Genomic DNA, 21,336 nt, shown 5'->3' on the forward strand with positions numbered 1-21,336 from the left:
TAAAAGCAGGGAGTTTTCTCTGGCTTGTTGCAGAAGAGAATATCAGAAAGATTTGAAACATAAGAAGGATTTGAGGCACTGTTGCTGGTTTGAAGATGAAGGTGCCATATGGCAAGGAAGACAGGTGGCCTCTAGGACCTGAGAGTGGCCCCTGAGACCCAGGAGGAAACAGGGACCTCAGTCCCACAACCGCAAGAAACTGAATCCTGTCAACAACAAGAATGAGCTTGGAGGAGGATTTTCCTCCAGAGCCTCCAGACAAGAACTCAGCCCAGCTGACCTTTCAGGCTTATGATATCCTGAGCAGAGAACCCAGTCAGGCCATGCTGGGCATCGATGTACAGAACCGTGAGATACTAAATGGACGTTGTTTTAAAGCTGCTTAGTTTGTGGCAATTGGTTACACAGCCACAGAAAACTTCTCTGTCTTCTAAATGAACCGTAAGCAGAGATGTACTCTATGAAGGCTCTGGCGGGGGGGGTGGGGGGTGGGAGCATGCTCAGTGTGATCCAGGCACAGAGGAGTGGTGTGAATAGGGATAGATGGTCAAAAGGCCACAGAGGTAGCAGCCAGCTGATGAGATAGCAAATTGTAGGCTGTGTAGGACTTCGGCTTTCCTGAGGGAATGAGATGATAAGGCATTAGTGAGCTTTGAGCAGAGGAGTCATAGCATCTGCCTGTATTTGAAAAAGGTCACTGGCTGCTCTGAAAAGAGCAGATTGTAGGGGCAAGGGAGGAAACAGAGACCAGTTCGAAGTCTATGGAATAATCTAGGTGAGAGGTGATAGTGGCCTAGACCAAGGTTTAGCTCTTAGGGTGGTGAGAAATAGTAGGATTTTGGATATATTTTGAAGCTATAGCTTAACAAAATTTGCTAAAGCATTAGACATGGGATGTGTGGCGGGGGGAGAGGGGAGTCAAAGGTGACGCTAAATTTTGACCCAAGCAACTGGAAAAATGGACTTGGTATTTACTGAAATGGGGAAGACAGTGAAAGGAACAGGTTTATTTGGAAGAGAGGCAGTTAGGAGTCTGGTTTTGGACATTTTAAGTTTTTAAGTTTGGGATTCTTATCAGATTTATAAAGCAGAGGTGGGACTCTATCACGTGCTGAGTTTCTATTCATTGTAATCATTCAGGCGTTCCCCCCACCTCCAACCCCAATTTTGAGCTCCCTGTGATCAAGGAGTTTGTCTTGTTGGGTTTTTTGCAGGGGGTGAGCTGGGCTAGGCAGATACGTGCGAGTGTGTGTCGGGTTGGGGAGTGTCCCAAAGACTGCTTGCTGGTGCCCGTGGCAGCTTACAGGCTCAGTAATAGATAAACAGGCACGTGCATTACACCTGCCCACGACGCCCTCAGGATTGCGACTTCCCCAAATCAACCACGTAGCTCTTTTCCAGACCCAACCGGTCAGACGGCCTGTTCCCAAGGCCGGCAGGCAGCCTGCGGGTTTGGCCTGGGCTCGGCCCCTCCCCCCTAGGCCCCGCCCCTTTCTGGTTTCGCCCGGGCTCTCAAAGGAGGCTCGGGCCTCAAGCGATCCAGTAACTGTTGTAACCGCTGGGAGGGGGTGGGGCTGCGGGTGAGTCTGCTGCTGGGGATCAGCTTCCTTTCGCACCGCACCCCGCACCGCCCCCGAGACACCCACTCTCACCACTGCCCCCAGGCGTGTCCCCTTCTCCTGCGCTCCTACGGACCCTCCTCCCCTCCCTTTCCTCCCCTCCTCTTCCTTCTTTCCTCCTCCTTCCAGCCCGGCCCTCTCCGGTCTACCCCGCGCCCCACTCCATCCAACCAAGTAGTTCTCTGTACCCACCCCTCTGCTTTCTGTCCTCGACACATCCCTCAGCCCATGGGCAAATGGGACTGGGGCTTTGCTGCCTCTGAGTGACGATCTGTTCCTCCCTTCAGGCGATCGCCAGGCTCCAATCCCAGTGACAGTTCCCTGCTGTTCTAAGGTCCTCTGAGTGAGCCCTTTCGGTGTGTGTGTGTCTACAAGTGATCACACGTGTGTGTGCGAGTCTCTAGGTGGAGGTGGCTGTGAGTAGAGCGAGCCTGTGCCTGGGACCCAAGTCTGAGTTCATCCATTTTTTCAGCAGGCACTTCCCCATGAAACCTCACCAGCAGATACCACTCTCTTCCCTTCCCTTGCCTCCTGTGCCCCTTAGGCCAGGTGAGGGGACAGTGTTCTGGGCAGTGGGAAGGGACTTTTGTGCAGGGAGGGCCCTACCTCTGTCCTGGGCCTGCTTTTTAGCAGTCTTGGGGGGAATCTGTGGGGTCGGTTGAGGGTCTCAGGAAAGGCCCTCTGCTGGTCTAGCTCTGTCCTGCAGCTCCATCCATTTTCCTGTCCCTAAGTCCCTCCCTTCCCCTTTCTCCCAATCCCTTTGACCCTGCCCAGAGCCTAAGCCCCCTTCTCTTGCCCTCTCTTGGGCTGAACTAAGCAGGTGAGATCCAGCAACAAGGAACCTGGAACTGGCAGTCGGATCCTGAGCAGTGGGCAGGGTCAGTTCGACAGCAGTTGAATGCCTGGCTCCTCTTGGTCTCGGATGAAGAGGCGTCATCTAAAGCCCTTGGATCTCGGCACTCTGTAGGTGTCCTAGACACAGCAGAGCAGCGCTGGGCCTGTCAGGGAAAACAGAGGCAGTTTCTGAAGGCAGTGACTCAGCCAGGGCGGCCTGCAGTGCTGGAGCTCCTGGTAGCTGAGCTCCAAACTCTGGTCTCAGCAGTGCTGCAGGATGGCAGCCCTGCAGCTTGGTACTACATGTACGCAGTGCTGGGTCTGCTGCCTCCATATCGTGCGCTGCTTGTTGGTCGCCTTGATTTGCTGCCTTTCCTGGAGCGGCTATACCGCTGGGCACCCTGGGTCCAGGCCCAGCTCCAGCTGGACCTGCTAGGTGCCATAGACCAGGCCTTTCCCCGAGACACCTCTTTGTTAGAGGGCACCTCCCATGTTGACTGCTTTCCCCAGAAGCAGAGGTTCCATCACGGGCCCCCACGCCCAGCCTGCCCTTTTGTGCAGGCCCGGTGGGGAGGGCAGCAAGTAGAGGAGGGGCTGGCCACATGGCTACGACCATTGACACTGCCTGAGCTACAGCACAGCCTGGGTATTGTTGGTACTGAGGTGGCCCTGGAAGAGGCCCACTGGCTAGATGGCCTTAGCCTCCTGCCCTTGGCACTAGCGACGGACATCCCTGTACAGTATGAAAGCAGTGACGGTGACAACGCAGAAGAGGAGCCTGTCGGAAGAAGAGAGACTAAGTAAGTGAGGGACCTAGTCTGGGGCTTTGAGCAAAAAAGAGGAAGAACCCTCTTCCTTTCTGTCTGCAAAATAAACCCAGTGGTCTCAGTGTTAATCCCCATAGGGAAATGCAGACATGAATGAAAATCAAAAGTCAACGATGAGGAAGCCAAAGCTTCAGACAATAGCTTGAGTCTCCAGAGTTTCTAGACTTCCTTTTCATATAGCGCTTAGTTGTTTTTCTCACTTGTTCGTAATGCCTGAGTCTGGCCTCTGGGCCTACCTAGTGCTGGGTGCTGGATGTTTGATCCAGGTCCTTCCCTCGGGATGCTCCTAGGTGAGCGCTTGTCTGAGGACCCTTCCCACTCATGTCTGTGTGAACTAAGCCAGCTCCAAGGCACATTACATTTGGCAGCACTGACAGATAGGACTTTCATTCTGACCTTCCAGAGCCTTCTTCCTGCCCTGCGAGTGAGGGGATCCTGGCCCCTGGAGAGGTGATTTTCTCCCCAATCTGGCTCTCACTGCTCTCTTCAGGGTTTCAGAATGCCTCCAGAGACCCCCTCTTCTGAGAGTTCTCTAACTCTAATCTTGGAATTTCTCCTTGTCCTCTGGCCAGCTTGTCTGTGACATATTCACTGTCTGGGAAGAAGGGTAGTTTTACCTTTAATCTAGCTTGGCTTTCTCAATTTTTGCTCTAAGTTAATGGCTGGGTCAAGTTTTTCCTGAAGTCTTAATGGTGGGCAGATAGGCAGGCTCCTGGGGGCCTGATGACAGGTGGCCAGTGCCAACAGTGTATGCCTTCAGTAACCCCAGCAGACTCTTCTTGTCAAAGATCTTCCCTGGGCCCTAAGTATAAGTCTCCTTTCCCGGGGAAACCTAACTTGAGTGAGAATGGGCTGAGATGTTAGCAAGAAGCCAAGTTCTTTGTCCTCTCTTTGGAGCGGGCGGTAAACCTCTGAGGCCTAGCTAATGTGACTTAATTTGTACCATGTTCCCCAGGCCTGGCCTCCCAGGCATTGATACATTCAAGAAGTATTATTGGTTATCTAATATATATCAGGAACTGCTAGATGGTGAGGATACAGAAGTGGTAAGAGAGACTCAAGCTCTTCCCTGGGGTTTTACAGCTTAGTTAAGGGAGATAGATGTTAAGTACGTTGATTTAAGTAAAGTATCATTACAATTTGTGTTAAGTGCTATAAAAATCTAAGAACACTGCCTTTCCCCTGGCTGCTCCTCTGGAGTGTGTGTGTGTGTGTGTGTGTGTGTACACATCAGAGTTAGGGGAAAGCACGTCAGAGGAGTTTGGGTTTAGATTAGGGTTAACAAAATAGCTTGAAGATTAGGAGGTGAAATAAAGAGGAAAGTTTCAAGGAGGGGGGAGCAGTCAGTAGTGTTAAATGCTACCGAGGCAAGTTAAGAAAAGCCTGAGAAATACTCATTGAATTTAGCAATAAGGAAGAGGTTGGTGAGAGTGGTTTCAGTGGCATTTTGTGAGGAGGAAGGCAGACTGTAGTGCATACAGGAGTGAATGGAAGGTGAAGAAGTGGAAATCACGTTTTGTTACTCTTTCATGAAGCTTGGCTTGAAAGGGTAAGAGATTAGGACAGCAGATTGAAAGAAGAGTGGTGTCTGAGTAGGACTCCAAAAAATGGAGAGATGTTTATAGTCTTTAAGACGGTGCTTGAGAAGTAAGTGCTCAATAAATATTTGTAGAGTGAATGAATAAATATAGGCTAACAGTCAAAGAAGAAGAGATTGAAAATACATCATGAAGGGAACTTCCCTGGCGGTCCAGTGGTTAAGATTTCACCTTCCAATGCAGGGGCTGCGGATTCGATCCCTGGTTGGGGAGTTAAGATCCCACATGCCTCAGGGCCAAAAAACCGAAGCATAAAACAGAAGCAATATTGTAACAAATTCAATAAAGACTTAAAAAAAAAATGGTCCACATCAAAAAAAAAATCTTAAAAAAAGAAAAAATGCATCATGAAGGCGGGATAAGTGATCCCGAGCACAAATAGATGAGTTAGCCTTGCAGAGAAGAAAGTCACTCCTTCCTTGCAAATTAGGAGACAAGATTAGGATGGAAATATGTACAGATAAATGTGTGGAAAGGCAGCTGAACTTGAGGGAGTTATTTCATGGCTGAGAGCCTCAGTTTCCCCTGGGCAGAGATGGAGGCAGAGAAGGTGACTGGGAGCTCAGCAGGGCTGGGCATAGGTGGGGGGGGGTAGGTTGAGGCCTGGAATAGCAGCTGAGGAGACTGCAAGGGGTAGCTCCCTGAGGACTTGCACTAAGACATCAAGCAGAGTGAGCCCACAGAGGAGACTGGACACCAGGAATCTATAGAGGAGCTGATGACATTCCTTTGTTCTGAGATCTTTTGAACCTACTTAGATCATGTAGCACTTTAATTATTGAGGAAATGAATCTTTAATAGCAGTTACACCATTAAGATGTCCTGATCTGACGTCAAAATCATAAACCCTACTGTTGATGTGAACTTTAGAATAGGATTGCATTGTATCCCTGGGGTAACTTGTTCTGTTGATCTAGATTTGGGTCAATTAATGACACGAATATACTTTGATTCATTTTTCAGAGAGTTTTATTTTTGTGCTCTAACCAAAATTATTAGTCCAGGTAATTGACTTTTGGCTTCTTGAATAATTAATTTTAATACCATTTTTATCGACTGGTATGGTAGAAGTGTAGGAAGATTGTTGGTACTGGTGCAGGCTTGAGTGGGCTGAAGGATGCATCATCGGATCCCGGCTGGGAAGAGATGGATGTGAAGCTGGAAGTTGGGTGATGATAGAGGAAGAGTAAGAAAGAATCACAAGCATGGAGATCATGATCACGCAGGGTTGGAAAGCAGGTATAACGGGGGCAAAGATAGGAGATCAAGAATGTTAGGAAGGCTGCCAGAGGGAAGAAATCCAGGACCGTGCGCCTGCAAGGTGATGAGTTGGGACAGCCAAGTATTCCCATTACTTTTACTCAGTATTATGTAATACTGACATCATAGTAATCACAACCAATCCAGAATGATTATTCACTTATCAGAAAGGGAGAGGTTATTCACACACAGGTATACGAATATAGTTGCCTGACTGTATCTCCTCATGGGCTGTATTTGCTCAGTAGGTGAACCTTCGGGTGTAGATGGTCGACAGGCTCTGACAAGGTCACATCAGGTCCTCTCAGGCACCTGATCTAGCTCCTTCATTCACTGGCTGACAGTGGCCACCTGACCGCTTTGCTGTGCCTCTTCTCTCCTGATTTTTTATCATACAGGTCTCAGCTTGACTCGGAGGTTCCTGGGGAGGAGATCTTCCAAAAAAGAAGCACTGGCTTCTTACCGCAGACTTCCCTCCTGGGTAGCCAGATAATGACCGTAATGAAGACAGAGAGATACCTGAAGAAGATCCACTTCCTCTATCTCAACGTGGCTCCCAGCCGCGACTTTCGGTGAGAGCGCACGCCTAGACCCCTGTCCTACTCCTCCCGCCCCCGGACTTCCTCCCGTGCTGCCTCCCCACCCACCTCCTCCTCTCTAGACCCGCTCCTCTCCTATCTTTCTCCTCTTCCCTCTCATTTCTCCTCTGTCTCCTGGTTTCCCTCTGTCTTCCCTTCTCCTCAGCTTCCTCTCCACTCTTTTTTTTTTTTTTTTTTCCAGTACGCGGGCCTCTCACTGTTGTGGCCTCTCCCGTTGTGGAGCACAGGCTCCGGACGCACAGGCTCAGTGGCCATGGCTCATGGGCCCAGCCGCTCCGCGGCACGTGGGATCCTCCCGGACTGGGGCACGAACTCGTGTCCCCTGCATCGGCAGGCGGACTCAACCACTGCGCCACCAGGGAAGCCCTCTCATAGCTTTTTGTCTTAGTCATTCTTTTCTACTTTTTTCTCTGTCTTCTTTGTTCTGTCCTAGAGTGATAGAAACATTTGGTCATCGCCTCAGAAGGGAATTTAATGGTGATCTCTTCTAACTCCAATGCAAGAATCTTGGTGTTTGTTTAAATCTTTACACTCTCAGGGAAGCTTTGTGTTTTGCAAGGCATCCTGTTCTTAGACTACTTTCTTTTTACTTCTACATTTTCGTCCTAATTTTATCTCTGTGCGATAAAAACAAGTCTCAATCCACATGACTTGAGAAGCATTCATTCACTTTCTTCCATTAGATCCAAATCTTAGTTTTTTGTTTTTTTTTTTTTTTTTTTTTTGCGATACGCGGGCCTCTCACTGTTGTGGCCTCTCCCGTTGCGGAGCACGGGTTCCGGACGCACAGGCTCAGCGGCCACGGCTCACGGGCCCAGCCGCTCCGCGGCATGTGGGATCTTCCCAGACCGGGGCACGAACCCGTGTTCCCTGCATCGGCAGGCAGACTCTCAACCACTGCGCCACCAGGGAAGCCCAAATCTTAGTATTTTTAAATGCTCTATTCAAGTCTCTTCTCTTCCCAGAAATAACAATAATAATTACCATTAATCAAGCTTTTCTATATACATGTGTCATTTAATCCCCACCTACCAGATAGGTGCCATTATTATTTCCATATATGAGATGAATAGACATGCCTAGAGAGGTTAAGTAACCGGTCCAAGACCACATAGTAAGTGATGGAAAAAGGACGTAAACCTAGGACTGTCTTAACTCAAATGTCCACACTGTTAAGCAGTATCTGATACCCACTCCCAGGGAGCCTTATTTCCTGCATACAGTGACCTCTTGCTTCTGAACTTAGGTGGCGCTAGTGAGCTGTGCCATCCATTGATTTACTGATCCGTTCATTTAACGAAAGTTCACTGAGAGCATTGTGCCAGTTCTTAAGCCATGGTCTCTTGGCTCTAGTTCTGCTCTCCTCTCCCTGCTTTGTAATACTGGGGCTGGGACTGCAAACTTCATTTCTCCTTTTTCAGCCAGCGTCCTGTTAGGTTCGATTAATAGGGGGTGCTAGAAGGAGACTGGACAGCAGGATGAGAGGAGAAGGGACTCTGTCCTTCCTTGGCTTGTTCTTCATGTCTTTCACTCTGGCAGCAGCTGGAAGTTTCTGAATCAGCCTCCTCTGATCCTGAGAGGGACCAACGCCAGCTGGGTAGCATCTTCCCATCAGAGTTCTGAGTCACCGCTCTGCAAGGCACCACCCCCGACACACACCCCTGCAAACTCCTTATATACTAGGAACAGCCAGGCAGCATCTCCTTCTTAGAGAAACCTCTTCCTTTTGCTCCTCTGGTTCTAGGGCTGGCGTCCATTTCCTGCAGTTATTGTCTCTGCGCTTAATATTCCCTTTTTGCTTTTTAGGTGTCCTGTGACACTTTTTCTAAAACACATTTTCTCTGTTAAATTCACTTTGTTGAAATTCCTAATGCAATTTCTGTTTTCCTGACCGAACTCTGATATAGTACCTGATATTACGAGTGGTCCCAGGAAACAATCCTCAAATATGGGATTTTGATATTATTTTGGTAATGTCCTTGGCCTTGGACAGTACCAGCCTCCTTCTTAATGGGAAATAGTATACTAGTAATCCATGACCTATAGTGGCATCACAATTAATTAGTCACTGTGGTTGAAAGTGATAACCTACCTACTGACACCTAGCGGCTGCTACACTTGACTGTCCAGCAGTAGTGATAGTAATGGTAGCAATGTTGGATGAGATGCCTATTGACCATGGTGGAGAGCCTACAGAAAGAAAATTACAAGCTTAGGGCTTTCAACTATCAGCTCAGTCACAGTCAGAGAAGCAGCACAATCAAAGACAATTAGGCACAGAGAGAGACAAGACACCATGAGCAAGCGAACTAAAAAGGCAGTGAATAATCACAGCACCAACATCTGTCAAAGAAGGGACCCAATGAAGTGAGTTTTGCACTTGGTTCTGCTTTTCGCCAGAGATTCCAGTAGAGGCAATGGTGTGTCAGTTTTACTATATGCTCCTGAAAGATGTAGAAGAGGAGCTGAGCTTTCAACAGACTCAGAAAGCTAAACAGCAGAAGTTGCAGCTGGGGGCCCACACCAAGGAGGGAGGTGTTTTCTGGTTCAACCTGTGTTGTTACCAGGATCCCAACTGGAAGCCCTGGGGATTGATTTGTGGGTTATCTGATGATTTTCATATTTTATCCAGATACTTCGCCCAGTTTTTCTAGTTGTTCTCAAGTGGGAGTATTGGTCCAAATTTCAAGTGCACCATCAGTAAAAGAGGAAACTGGCACTTTTTGTTTCACTTTATTTATTTGCCATGTAACAGGTTTCCTTTCAAAGTATTTGCATTTATCGAAATTTTCTTGGTACTTCCCTGGTGGCGCAGTGGTTAAGAATCCTCCTGCCAATGCAGGGGACATGTGTTCGATACGTGGTCCAGGAAGATCCCACATGCCACGGAGCAACTAAGCCCGTGCGCCACAACTACTGAGCCTGCGCTCTAGAGCCCGCAAGCCACAACTACTGAGCCCTCATGCCACAACTACTGAAGCCTGCGCACCTAGAGCCCGTGCTCCGCAGCAAGAGAAGCCACTGCAATGAGAAGCCCGTGCACCACAACGAAGAGTAGCCTACGCTCACTGCAAGTAGAGAAAGCCCGTGTGCAGCAACAAAGACCCAACACAGCCAAAAATAAATAAATTTATAAAAATGTTTTTTTCTTTTATTTGTCCTAGTTTTTTTTTTTTTTTTTTTTTTTTTTTGTCATACCACATGGCTTGTGGGATCTCAGTTCCCTGACCAGGGATTGAACCTGGGCCACAGCAGTGGAAGCCCGGAATCCTAACCACTAGGCCACCAGGGAACTCCCTGTCCTAGATTTTGATTTATACTTAGGGGAGAACATATTCCTTGACTTCCTTAGAGTCTTTGCTCAGCTATCCCTGACTCTTGGCTCTGTGCAGGAAGAGTAGCCTCCATTAAGAAGGCCACAGGGGAAGGAGTGTTCCCTTGGGAAGTCAGGCTTCAGTTAGGGTAGGTAGCTACCCTGTGGGATGCCAACTGACCCAGTGGTTAAGAGAGGGGGCTTGAGTCACGTAGATTTGTTCTTTTTGTTTTGTTTTGTTTTTTGTTTTTTTGTGATACACAGGCCTCTCACTGTTGTGGCCTCTCCCATTGCGGAGCACAGGCTCCAGACGCACAGGCTCAGCGGCCATGGCTCACGGGCCCAGCCGCTCCGTGGCACGTGGGATCTTCCCAGACCGGGGCACGAACCCGTGTCCCCTGCATCGGCAGGCGGACTCTCAACCACTGCGCCACCAGGAAAGCCCCCAAAATAAATATTTTTAAAAATGAATAAATGCTTTATTAAATGTGCCCAAACAAAGCATTATGGCAACTAGTTTTCTGCAACTACTATATAGTTACATATAAATTGTATTTAGTGTGGGATGTAGGTGCATTTTCTTGAAATAAGACAACTTAGTAGGATTTTAAGATGGCTCTGGAGGTACTTGTCTGGTTCACTAGGTGGCAGTTTTCCTCTTTATTGGCCTGTATAGTCTTCTAGCTACTCTTGCTTTTCCCCATTCTCAGTTACTCCAAACAGCATTCCCTGATTATCTCTGCATGTTATTTCAGCATCTAGGGATATACGTATTTTATCATTTCTAAGATGCACATTTTTTTTCACATTTCAACATCTCTGAAATTGCGATGCAGCTTACAAATTGGTGGCATGTCATATTGGTGGCATTTTTAAATTTTAGCATTTCATAAGAAAATGTTGCAACTAGGGACTTCCCTGGTGGGCCAGTGGGTAGGACTCCTCGCTCCCAATGCAGGGGGCGTGGGTTCAGTCCCTGGTTGGGGAACTAGATCCCGCAAGCATGCTGCAACTAGGAACTGGCATGGCCTAAATAAATAAACAAACAAATAAATAATTTTTAAAATGCTGCAAGCTTACAACTGATGGCATCTTAGATTTGATGGGATGTTAGCTCTCTGGGTCTGGAGATAGGAACTTCTTGGGACTGGCTAGGGGTCTTTTTCTTTCTTCCCACCTATTTTTGGCTTCTGTTTCTTCTTAATATTCCATCTTTCTGGTTTGAAGATCATTCTGCTCTCTTTCCCCTCTTCCCACTTTCTTCCGCCTTCTTTCCTGCCTCCTTATTTCCCCCTTCCTGTCCTTCTTTTGTCCCTCCCTGGAGTCTGCACAAGTTTGCAAGGCTCCCACTGATCTGTGCCCTTTCTTAAAGACCTTACAGCCTGATGGTGGTACCACCCAACAAGGTGAATTCTGAGCACTACATCTTCTCTCCCTTTGGGGTCCTGCACGTACATCCTGTGGAGGGCAGTGAGGCAATGACGCTGGGTACCTGGCACCACCGCTCTGTCCTCTGGCAACAGCTCCAGTTCATTCCGTTCTTCAAGTATTTCCTCTTACGCAAGGCCTTGGCCTGGTAGGTGATGACGGGTATGGGAATTGGGAAGAAGTGTCATAAAGAGCAACAGCCACTGTCACTGCCCTCTGATCTGTAGCTGGAAGAAGCGTGTGAAGTTGCAGAGGCTGCACCGGCACCGGACTTTCCTAGAGAAGCATCTGCTCTTTGCCGTGCCCCACTTTGGAGTTGGGCTACTCCATATTAGCAGGTGAGGTCTTCAAAACACAACTTCAATGAACTTTAAAAAATTATTTTACAAGAAGTAACAACACGTTCATCGTAGAAGATTTGGAAAATACAAAAAAAAAGCACAAAGGAAAAAAATCTTCAGTCTCACCATCTACAGATAACCATGACAGACATTCTGTCGCATATCCTTGTAGTCTTTTTTTCCATCACATATACCAATGTGATCATACTTTACATATTGTTAAGTAACCAGTTTTTTTCTCTGAATAATATATTCTGAACATAGCTCTATGTATTAATTAATTTCTACATCAACTTGCCCCAGATCGTACAATTATTAAATATCAAATTTGAGGATGATAATGCAGGTGTGTGAAACTCTGCTCTTACTATGGTATTACTTGGATTCTTTTTTTTTTTTTAAGAAAAGCTTAGTTACTCCTATTTTCAGTACTTTCTTGCTTTCTCTGCACAACTCTTCAACCACTCCAGTTATGTTCTGTGATAGGAGTTGCAAGCTCAGATGCCTACAGGTCCCAAGGAGGAGCTATGGAAGAAATGCAGTGGGTTCGATTCAAGACTTTAGGGAGTGTGGGACTGCAATCAGTTTGGAGATTGCACCTAAAGAGGACAGTCACTACTTAGTTCCAACTGACTGTTGCCATGGGGAACATGGGTCCAGTGTGTCAGCCACATTATTTTTTCAGGATGACCTGGGAATCCACATTTTGTTGTCAAATCTCTTAATTTTACCTGGTTAGTGAAATTTTTTATTAAAACACGGTGCTGGCCAACTCTTAGTGGTACATATAAAAACCTTTTCAGTCTGAATTCGGCCCATGGGCTACCAGTTTGCAACCTCTGCTCTAGGTATCCTCCAGTCTAGCTTAATCATCATGGCATAATTGGGCTGCACAGATCTGAATTTAAGTCCTGAACACTAGCAAGGGACTTTACTCTTTGAGCCCCAGTTTCCTGATCTGAAAACAAGAGAGGAAGATTTCTGCTACTCACAGCTCTAGTGAGAATTAAATGAGATTGTGAATATAAAGTACCATGTTCAGTGCCCCAATAGGTACTGAATAAATTACACCCATTGTGATCATCCTCTGCTTATTAGGGGGGTCCTTCATTTTTTCAAGGATATTTAGAGATGTAGATTTTTCAGGGTGGTTGTTTGGGGAATGAATAAGAGAAGTGGGGTTTCGTCAGGGATGAAACTTCCCCATAGGGAAGTTGGAGGTTCCTCACCTTTGATTCTAAAACTTACCTGTTCTATATACACCACCGAATGTAAAATAGATAGCTAGTAGGAAGCAGCCGCATAGCACAGGGAGATCAGCTCAGTGCTTTGTGACCACCTAGAGGGGTGGGATAGGGAGGGTGGGAGGGAGACGCAAGAGGGAGGAGATATGGGGATATATGTATACATATAGCTGATTCACTTTGTTGTACAGCAGAAACTAACACAACATTGTAAAGCAATTATACTCCAATAAAGATGTTAAAAAATAGTTAAAAAGAAAGAAAGAAAGAAAAAATAAAATAAAACCTACCTGTCCATCTAGACTGTTAGGGCCCTTGGCTTCCCCTATTCCATGGAAGAAGGCTCTGCAGTCTCTCCTTCTGAGTCACACCTTGGGATCTCTTTGACCCTCTTTCCTGGCAGAAAGGTAACTCAGTGTAAACATTTACAATAGATAACTAATAAGAACCTGCTGCATAAAAAAATAAATGAAGTAAAATTAAAAAAAAATTAAATACATAAAACAGAAAAAAACAAAAAACATTTGCACATACCCCAAGCCTTTCCCAAAGAGTTCCCCAGCCAGCAACTTCCTGGGCTTAAACTCTTCCAAAGAACCCTCAAGAGGAGGCTATCACTGTTGGTCCCTGGGAATATTATAATCTCTCTAAACCTTTGCTCATTCTGATGCGAGCTGGGCTAGGAAGAAGTCAGAGGTGTCCAAGGTAAGAGGGCAGAGTCGCTGGCTCTGAGCAGTTTAGTCCTTGATTCCAGGCTTCTGCAGGAGCTGCGCTCTGTGTCCTGGCTCCCCCATGAAGCAGATCAGTGCTACGAGTTGCTGGACCTACGGCGGGCTCTAGCCAAGGAAAACCACAAAGCTCTGCGGCTGCTCCATCGCTGCCTGCACCTCTGCACATCCATCCTTCATCTGGTAAGAGGCTCCGATTTATTGTGAGCTTTTTCTCCAAGCTGAACTCGCCAGTGTTTCAGCCTTCTCTTGGCTTAAGCTTGCCTGTGTGTTCTGGACTCTGCAGTTGCCTCAGAGCCATTGTCCTGTCCAGCAACAGCAGTCTCTGCTCTAGGTGGATGGATTAATAACAGGTAGGCAGAGACTTGGACTCAACCTTTTCCCAAGGCCTTGAGCAGAGAGGAAAAGGAACATAACGAAGTCTGTTTTTTTCAGTTGTTCGTGCCAGGAGCATTAGAGAATTTGAGAGTTGGAATCCTCATCTTTCGTGCTGCTAGGCTCATGTCTGAGCATATCTTGAACCTTTGACAGGCCACTGTGGCTGGTAGAAGCATCCAGTCGTGGAGTCCTTCCTTCGTGCGCCTACTTTGTATCTGTGATACATGCCACCTAAATACAGTTTATTGAAATTTTTGCATATGTATACACTCATGTAACTACCAGCAGGTCAAGATATAGAGCATTTATAGCACCTCAGCAAGCTCCCCGGTACCTCTCTCATCAGTGCCTCCACAAAGGTAACCACTACTCTGACCTTTGTCACCATAGATTAATTTTGTCCGATTTGGAATTTCATGTAAATGGAATCAGACAGCATGTGCTCTTTTTCGTCTGGCTTTTTTTCACTCCACATTGTGTTAGTGAGATTTATCCATAACATTGCAGGTAGTAGTGGTTCACTCTTTTGTATTGCTATGTAGTGTTTTACTATAAAATGTACCACAATTTATTTGTTAACTTTCCTGTTGATGGACACTTACATTGGTTCCAGTTTTTTGCTATTGTGAATAACATTAAATATGAAAAAAAAATCCAAAAAGCTTTCAGAAGATATTATGGGATAATATTTTTATCATTTCAGGGTTTCTTAAAATATAAAAATTATAAACCATAAAAATAATAAATTGTCTATATTAAAATTAATTTTTAAAAAAATCACCATAAAAAGAGTGAAAGGACAAGAAAATGCAACAGTTACCTCTTTCTGTGCTGCTATGTAGAGTGAATGGAACCCGTCCCCGTTGGCAGTCACCCCAAAGGTGGGGGGCGGGCAGTGAGGGAGGATGAGTAATCAACACAGCTGGCAACTGGATTGTTACAGAACCAAGCTTGTAATCTGTGCTAAATAAAAACATGCTGCTGCCCATCAAAATGTAGCATTACTGAATAACTCAAATAGATTAGAAACAAATAAATAATGATATTAAATGCAAGTGTTTGGTAGACATTCTTACCAATTTTTAAGGAAGTTTCCATCAATTCCTAGTTTGTTAAGAGGTTTTTTTTCATGAATGGGTATTGAATTTTGTCCAATGATTTTTTTTCTACTTTTATTTAGATGATCATGGGATTTTTCTCCTTTAGTCTGTTAATATGGTGAATTGTCGGTGTTAGACCACCTTTGCATTACTGGGATAAACCCATTTCCTTCCTTCCTCCCTTCTTTCCTTCCTTGTGTAACTTTTAATTTTGATGTAATTTCACACTTATTAGGAGAGTTGCAAGGATAGTGTAATAAATTCTCATATACCTTTCACCCAGATGGTTATTTTTTCCCTTTTATGTTATCATTTATGCTCTTTTTCTTTCCCTATGTGTATATACATTACTTTGCTGAACCATCTGAGAGTGAGTTGCAGACATCAAGTCCATTTACCCCTAAATATGCCAGTATGTTTTTTGTAAGAACAAGGACATTTTCTTCCATAACTATAGTACAATTATAAAAAAATTAGGAATTTCACTTTGATAGCTTCTATTATCTAACCCACAATCCTTATTAAATATTTGCCAATTATTTCAATAATGTCCTTTTTAACTATGTTTTCTTCCCTGCTTTATGATCCAATCCAGAATCATACATCACATTTAGTGGTCAGTGAGAGATATACATTAAAAATCCCCTCCTGTGGACTTCCCTGGTGGCGCAGTGGTTGAGAGTCCGCCTGCCGATGCAGGGAACACGGGTTCGTGCTCCGGTCCAGGAAGATCCCACATCCCGCGCAGCGGCTGGGCCCGTGAGCCATGGCCGCTGAGCCTGCGCGTCCGGAGCCTGTGCTCCGCAACGGGAGAGGCCACAACAGTGAGAGGCCCGCGTACGGCAAAAAAAAAAAAAAAAAAAAATCCCCTCCTATGACTATAGATTTATTAATGTCTCCTTGATGCTCTTTCGGTTTGCAACATGTATTTCAAAATCATGTTGTTATGTGCATAAAGGTTCATAACTTTATTGATATGAAAATGTCTTCACTCTTATTACTACTTTTCTACTAGAGTTCTCTTTTGTCTGATACTAACAGCATCAAGCATTTGCTTGAACTATCTTTTTCTATCCCTTTGTTTTCAACCTCCCTTTGTTACTTTGTTTTATATATATCTCTTAGAAAGAGCTGGGAAACGTTTTGTCTGAGGGTCTATTACAGGCTTGGCTTTGTTTTTCCCATCTCATTTTGGTGTTTTCTATTTCCTACGCTTTCTATTTGAGTCTTCCTTGTGTTTTTTGTCCTTCATTGGGTTGTTTTACATTTTTGTTGCTATTGCTATCCTCTTCTGATTTGGATGTTATACATTTTATTCTTCTCATGATTGCCCAGGAACTACTCAGTGTCTACTCATCTTTCTTAGTTTCAGAATCTTGATTTTATTTCTTTTCTTAGACTCCTACCTGGAGAAAGGCTTGTAACTCAGTTCTGGGCAATGAAACTTAAGTGGAAGTCACTGGGAAAACTTTTAAAAAGAGGCAGATCCAACTGGAATGTCTTTTGGGACCTTTATTCCTGTCTTATTGCCTAACCCGTGGATGAAATTTCTGGTGCTGGGGAAGCCATCTCACCATGATGAGGGTGAAAGGCATATTGAGGATGGAAGAAGAGGAAGATAGAGGGAGCTTTGTTCTGACTGATATTATTGGGGCAATATGCCATCCGTGGATTTCTTACTGCATTAAATAAACCTTTACTTGCTTAAGCCATACTTTTTCTGGTTTTCTCTTCCTTGCAGCTGAATGCCTATGTAAGACATTTATACACCTGCCTAACAGAGGTAGCTGTTCAATTTGTATTTTTATAACAATGTTTCCTTCATGTCTGTTCCTAAAAACACCCACTCAGAAAGTCCTTCTCTAGTCACCCTATTTGAGATTGTAAAAGCTCCATTATTACGAGAACTCCTGATTCCTCTTTTTCTGCTCTGTTGTTTTTCTCACAGCACTTATAATTTTCACATACAATATAAATTTATTATTTATATGTTTATTGTATATTATTTATTTATTATGTTTCTTGTATTTCCCCCCCCAACTAGAGGGTAGGGATTTTTATCTGTTTCATTCATTAATATGTCTCTATTGCTTACTATAGTTTATGCCATATAGTAGGTGCTCTGTGAATATTTGTTGACTGAATGAATGCCAAGTTGAGTTTGTGTCTATATCTTTCTTCTAAGCAGAATAAAACCTTAGCACTCTTCTAATTTCCTTTTTCTCCTCTCTTCCTCTCCCCACTCTCTGCCCTTCTCATTATGCTTTTTTGATATCTCCTGGAATTTTAGTTCTAGATTGTCATGAACATTCTTGTTTTACAGCTACTCATTTAGAATTTTTCTCCTCTCTTTTCTCCTCTCTTCCTCTCCCCACTCTCTGCCCTTCTCATTATGCTTTTTTGATATCTCCTGGAATTTTAGTTCTAGATTGTCATGAACATTCTTGTTTTACAGCTACTCATTTAGAATTAACGATGTGTTTCACAAATTGTTTTTTGCTCATCAGAGCTTCTTGTAGACCACTTTATCCTCTTATATTCATTTTCCTCTGTCAGAAATATACTGTTAATTTTTTCCAGAGAGAATCTGTGGATGGTGAATTTTTAGTCTTTGTATATCTAAAAATGTCTTTATTCATCCTCAAACTTCAGTGATACTGTGGCTAGATACAGTATCCTAGGTTTTAAAAATTTCCTTAGAACTCTAAAGATATTGCCCCTAATGATGAGGTTTTAAAAACATATACTGATAACATGTTATGGAAAAACCTAAACAAACTTTTCGGCCAACCCAATAACTATTGTTGTTGTTGTTTTTATGGTTTTATCCTAGTTGTCACTCAGTAAGCCCTTTCAGTGTGAGGCGGTACATTCTTTTTATAAACATTTACTGTGGAACGGGCCATGCCAGGCACTGTGTTAAGCAGTAGAGACATGAAATAAGGTGTGACGGAGGCCTCCTTGGAGAATTTACAGTGTAGTGGATGAGTCACACGAGTAGATAATGGTACACTGGACTAAGGACTATGACGTGGGAAGCACTGGGTATTGAGGGTATTGCTAGAGCACAGGAGAGGACACCTCGCCAAGTCCAAGGCATGTCCGTATATGACACACCTAGCTTAGGTCTCAACTGCCTTGGGTCTGGATCTCAGAAGACTGGGATCTGAGCTCAGAGTTAGCAGAATACAATCCACAGACAACCCGTAGTTCTAATCACAAGCTCTGTTGAGCATCAGAAAGAATAGGAGAGCAGCAAGGACAAACGGTCCATCTGGCCAAATATGTCTTTCTGGTGTCTCCCCTCTGTTCCGCAACAGGACAGGCCCAGAGGTGGCAACTATCAGCCGCCTTTGTAGGCTGAGGAGCTTCCCAGTTGTGAGAAGAACCCACAAAAAGGTCCCCAGGCTTTCAACCCTATTCCCTGTCCCCCACTAGAAAGTCTATGTCAGTAGCCAGAGACAGCTTCTACTCTCACAGAAGGCAGTGTTGCGCTGGTCAGTAGGCCACATCACCCAGGCCTGGTGATCAGACTCCATATCCTGGAATAATTGCTGAGCCTTACTTAGCCAGTCTCTCTTTTTCTTTGTCTAATCTATGCATTGTGAATCTCTCTATTTACACATGCACAAATTTTCTATTTGAGTTCCATCCTGGGGGCTCTTGGCAGACAGGCCTGGCCTATCAAAATAACTCACTGTAGCTTCTCAATGTATCTTCTCCATTTCACATCTTCCCTGGTCGCTTAAAGATTTCCAGGGCCAATCTGTACTAAAAAGCAGCCATTCATGTGTATATCTAGGTTTTAGGCTCCATGACCTGAGAGCTTTGCAACGGGCCAGTGGGTGGCCAGTTTGGTCTCCATCCCCCTTTCTCCAGTGAATTTTCCACTCTCTATTCTGACAGATTCACGAGGATACATACCACATGCAACAGGGCCTGCAGGAGCAAGTGAAAAACTGCAAGAGGATCAGGACAGGCCAGGGCTCCCTATACCTTCAGAGGGTGCAGTGCCAGCAGCTGGAGCAGAAGCTGAAGCAGGCAGAAGCCTGGCTGCTGCAGATGGGACAACTGGCCCGCCTGGTAGACTACATGATTTGCCAGAACCTCGTGTCCATCATAGAGGACGAGATAACCTCTTTTGTGGCCAACATCTTGCAAGTGAGGTGGTGGGTGGCATGTGTGGAGGTTGGCGGGCGGTCAGGGGCCAGCTGGTAGGGAGCGGATACTGACATCTAGCCCCACCACCTCTCCTGACCCTCCTTTACAGGCCCCAAGGCAGAAACCCTTTCTCTCAGCGCAGCTGGTCTTTGACAGTTGTGGCCAGCTGTCTCATGAGCCCTGTATTGAAAATATGATCCAGATTATAATTGGGGGCCTAAGGTCTACGAAGGTCTCTGCCCTGAAGGTATTCTGGATTGGACAGGGGGCTGGCTGTAGGAATTCCCACTTCCTATCCTCTGTATAATCAGAAGCTCTCAGCCTGGTCTGAACCCTCATTGTTTGCTATCTCTGCCCCTTCTCTGTACCTTGGCATGAAGGTAATGCAGTGTACAGACCCGAAGACCTTCTGGGATTCCCTGTATTTTGAAGGTATTTAAGGAGCCCTAGGCAGCGGGGAGGAAGGGTGGAAGGAGGGAGAAGGTCACGTGCAGTGTCCTAATGGCCAGAGAGTCGGGCACTGGGCATGGATGGAGCAGCTCTAACCTGGGTCGGCACATGTGTTGGGGGGTAGGAGAGTGGACGCATGTTTTTGCTCACTCGTGCATGTGCCTATGTGTATGTACGTGCACGTACCTGAGTGCAGTGAGAGGTGTATGAAAGGGTGTGAATACATTGTCCTCTGATTTGTCGTAACTCCATGAGGTTTTTCTCTAATGTCATAATGGCGTTTCATTTACAGTTGGATTTGATTGCTAAGTTAATTTGTACTTGTTTGAAGAACTCTGCCTGTTCAATATTTGCTTTATTTCATGCAGCTCTTTTTCATTTCATATAGAATAATTCATTAGTATTATTGAGCTATTTTAGAGTTACCAGTTATCATTGATTATCAATCCTCAAAACTAGTAAATCAATCGTCAGGGAGGAAATACACCTTCACATTCCCTTTATTTGGAATACTCACGCTGTCACAGATAAAACCATTAAGTGCATTCAGTCACCTCTGACATGTAGGTACTTTTTCATTTTCCCATTCAACTAGTACGTCTTCATTAAGATAATGTAAAGACACCAGGTTAATTTTAGGAATTAGGTGACAAGGAAGAAAAAGGGTCATTGAAAGGAGCCTGTGTTTTTCTTTTCTTTGTTTGTTTTTTGGCCGCGCCTCGCAGCATGCAGGATCTTAATTCCCCGACCAGGGATCGAACCAGTGCCCCCTGCAGTGGAAACTCGGAGTCATAACCCCTAGACCTCCAGGGAATTCCCGACCCTGTGTCTTTGACAAATCACACCAGTTGCAGCACATTTTTTTCTCAAGTGAATCTAGATTAATCAATAGAGATTATTGATGTTTGTTTTACATGGTACAGTGGAAAAAGGAAGGGCTCCGAAGTCAGACAGGCTAGTTCACTAATCTGTAAAATGGGAAAACAAAAATACCTCACTTGCAGCATTGTTTTGAAGAATAAAAGAGTAATATGTTAAGAATAGTGCTCAGCACATAGTAGTACATGTTACAGATAGTATCTTATTCGTAGTAGTATTAAAGATTTAGGTAAATCATACATTTCACAGTGCTTCCTCATTATATGATGTACTAATTCATACTATGCATATGCTCCAGTATTTTCCTTTGAAGGGCAAAACAAACAAACAAAAACCCCTTCAACTTTTATTCTAAATTCTAGTGAAAGTGAGAATATTCACTTGCAATGTCTTGGGTTATCCCTTCTACTTTTAGAAAAGCATCAGGGACTGATGTATTTAGGGGTGAAGTGTCACGATACTCATATCTTGCAAGTATTGGGTTGGCCAAAGAGTTCATTTGGGGTTTTCCATAACTACGGAAAATCCTGAATGAACTTTTTGGCCAAACCAATAGTTTAGGGAAAGGAAAAAGGGA

General features: G+C 44.9%; 1 protein-coding gene across 1 annotated transcript in view; it reads left to right on the forward strand.

Annotated features, from left to right (window-relative positions):
* The first annotated feature begins 2,506 nt into the window (after positions 1-2,506).
* The window catches only part of DNHD1 (dynein heavy chain domain 1), a 66,315-nt gene continuing 47,485 nt past the window's right edge, over positions 2,507-21,336 (forward strand). Inside the window, 8 exon segments of the mRNA XM_032641580.1 lie at positions 2,507-3,253; positions 6,537-6,710; positions 11,423-11,626; positions 11,706-11,816; positions 13,818-13,974; positions 19,176-19,430; positions 19,540-19,677; positions 19,811-19,862. Of these exon segments, the coding sequence (XP_032497471.1) occupies positions 2,757-3,253; positions 6,537-6,710; positions 11,423-11,626; positions 11,706-11,816; positions 13,818-13,974; positions 19,176-19,430; positions 19,540-19,677; positions 19,811-19,862 (1,588 nt within the window). The 5' untranslated portion in view covers positions 2,507-2,756.

The sequence above is a fragment of the Phocoena sinus genome, chromosome 8, assembly GCF_008692025.1.
Source record: "Phocoena sinus isolate mPhoSin1 chromosome 8, mPhoSin1.pri, whole genome shotgun sequence".
Classification (NCBI taxonomy): Eukaryota; Metazoa; Chordata; class Mammalia; order Artiodactyla; family Phocoenidae; genus Phocoena; species Phocoena sinus.